This window comes from Hyalella azteca, unplaced genomic scaffold, assembly GCF_000764305.2.
Source record: "Hyalella azteca isolate HAZT.00-mixed unplaced genomic scaffold, Hazt_2.0.2 contig9318, whole genome shotgun sequence".
NCBI lineage: Eukaryota > Metazoa > Arthropoda > Malacostraca > Amphipoda > Hyalellidae > Hyalella > Hyalella azteca.
The window spans coordinates 361-2,974 of NW_025939392.1; the positions used below are offsets into that span (position 1 = coordinate 361).

A 2,614-nucleotide genomic window follows, 5' to 3' on the forward strand; every position below is an offset into this window, starting at 1 on the left:
ATATAATGGAAGATAGTACAGTATAATGTAATGGAAGATAGTACAGTACAATGTAATGGAAGATAGTACAGTATAATGTAATGGAAGATAGTACAGTATAATATAATGGAAGATAGTACAGTATAATATAATGGAAGATAGTACAGTATAATGTAATGGAAGATAGTACAGTACAATGTAATGGAAGATAGTACAGTATAATGTAATGGAAGATAGTACAGTATAATATAATGGAAGATAGTACAGTATAATATAATGGAAGATAGTACAGTATAATGTAATGGAAGATAGTACAGTACAATGTAATGGAAGATAGTACAGTATAATGTAATGGAAGATAGTACAGTATAATATAATGGAAGATAGTACAGTATAATATAATGGAAGATAGTACAGTATAATGTAATGGAAGATAGTACAGTACAATGTAATGGAAGATAGTACAGTATAATGTAATGGAAGATAGTACAGTATAATATAATGGAAGATAGTACAGTATAATATAATGGAAGATAGTACAGTATAATGTAATGGAAGATAGTACAGTACAATGTAATGGAAGATAGTACAGTATAATGTAATGGAAGATAGTACAGTATAATATAATGGAAGATAGTACAGTATAATATAATGGAAGATAGTACAGTATAATGTAATGGAAGATAGTACAGTACAATGTAATGGAAGATAGTACAGTATAATGTAATGGAAGATAGTACAGTATAATATAATGGAAGATAGTACAGTATAATATAATGGAAGATAGTACAGTATAATGTAATGGAAGATAGTACAGTACAATGTAATGGAAGATAGTACAGTATAATGTAATGGAAGATAGTACAGTATAATATAATGGAAGATAGTACAGTATAATATAATGGAAGATAGTACAGTATAATGTAATGGAAGATAGTACAGTACAATGTAATGGAAGATAGTACAGTATAATGTAATGGAAGATAGTACAGTATAATATAATGGAAGATAGTACAGTATAATATAATGGAAGATAGTACAGTATAATGTAATGGAAGATAGTACAGTACAATGTAATGGAAGATAGTACAGTATAATGTAATGGAAGATAGTACAGTATAATATAATGGAAGATAGTACAGTATAATATAATGGAAGATAGTACAGTATAATGTAATGGAAGATAGTACAGTACAATGTAATGGAAGATAGTACAGTATAATGTAATGGAAGATAGTACAGTATAATATAATGGAAGATAGTACAGTATAATATAATGGAAGATAGTACAGTATAATGTAATGGAAGATAGTACAGTACAATGTAATGGAAGATAGTACAGTATAATGTAATGGAAGATAGTACAGTATAATATAATGGAAGATAGTACAGTATAATATAATGGAAGATAGTACAGTATAATGTAATGGAAGATAGTACAGTACAATGTAATGGAAGATAGTACAGTATAATGTAATGGAAGATAGTACAGTATAATATAATGGAAGATAGTACAGTATAATATAATGGAAGATAGTACAGTATAATGTAATGGAAGATAGTACAGTACAATGTAATGGAAGATAGTACAGTATAATGTAATGGAAGATAGTACAGTATAATATAATGGAAGATAGTACAGTATAATATAATGGAAGATAGTACAGTATAATGTAATGGAAGATAGTACAGTACAATGTAATGGAAGATAGTACAGTATAATGTANTTGCACCACCCAACACCCTCATTGTACCTGCAGGTGGAGAGCCTGACGCCGCAGCTGGTGGCGGCTGGTCGCATCCGCATGAGCTTCCCCACGAACGACGCGGCGGACGAGCACTTCGAGAACCTGCGCCGCGAGTACGCCGACCGCATCGAGCGCGTCAGGGACCTCGCCGACGAGCTTACTGACTCTGCCGCCTTCGTCGCTGCCTCAGGTCTTTTTGGGGACTCTGGTGAACCTGTCTGATTCAAGGGACTCGGATTCTGTGGACTTTAGTAGTCGGGGAACTGTAGAACTCGGGGTAATGTTGGACTCGGGGACTGTGGGACTCTGGAAACAGTAGGACTCGGAGACTTCAAGTGACTGACTCAGAGGAATCTCACTGACTCAGTTGACTCTGGGATTGAGGCTCAGCAGAAGACTGATTCACGTGGGCTAGGCCCTAGTTTAGCGCCGCCCTCTTTTTATGCGAGTCTGCTTTTAGGCGCTGACAAACTTTTATTCATATTATAAGTTTTAGTCCGCCGTGTTGACGGGTGTCCATGGCACAGAGGAGGTGATGCGGCGGCACACGGCGGCCTGCGAGACGGCAATCGCCGGCGGACAGGCGCAGGCGGTGGTGGACAACGTGAGCAGCATCGCGCGTCTCGTCAGCCGCGTCCTGCAGGTGGCCAAGCAGGAGGCGGACAACTCGGAGGACCCCAGCTTCGTGGCCTCCGTGAAGACGGCCAGCGCTGCCCTCGAGGCAGGTCAGTGTCCATCCTGTCCATCATCTGGTAAACTGGTTAAGGTTGCCATGACGCCGGGAGAATAAATTAGTCTTGAATAAGTTCTAAGTCTCAAGTCCTTAGTGTTGCCTGTGTGACGCCCGCGTCACCAGGTCCCCGCTTGTGACGCCCGCGTCACCAGGT

General features: G+C 38.2%; 1 protein-coding gene across 1 annotated transcript; it reads left to right on the forward strand.

Moving 5' to 3' along the window:
- Positions 1–1,739: 1,739 nt before the first annotated feature.
- LOC108679806 (vinculin-like) lies at positions 1,740–2,452 on the forward strand (the record flags this gene model as incomplete). The annotated part of the gene is made up of 2 exons (XM_018168532.1): positions 1,740–1,917; positions 2,255–2,452. Coding segments are annotated over 2 exons (376 nt in total), but the record flags the coding sequence as incomplete, so codon positions are not given.
- Between the last annotated feature and the right edge of the window lie 162 nt (positions 2,453–2,614).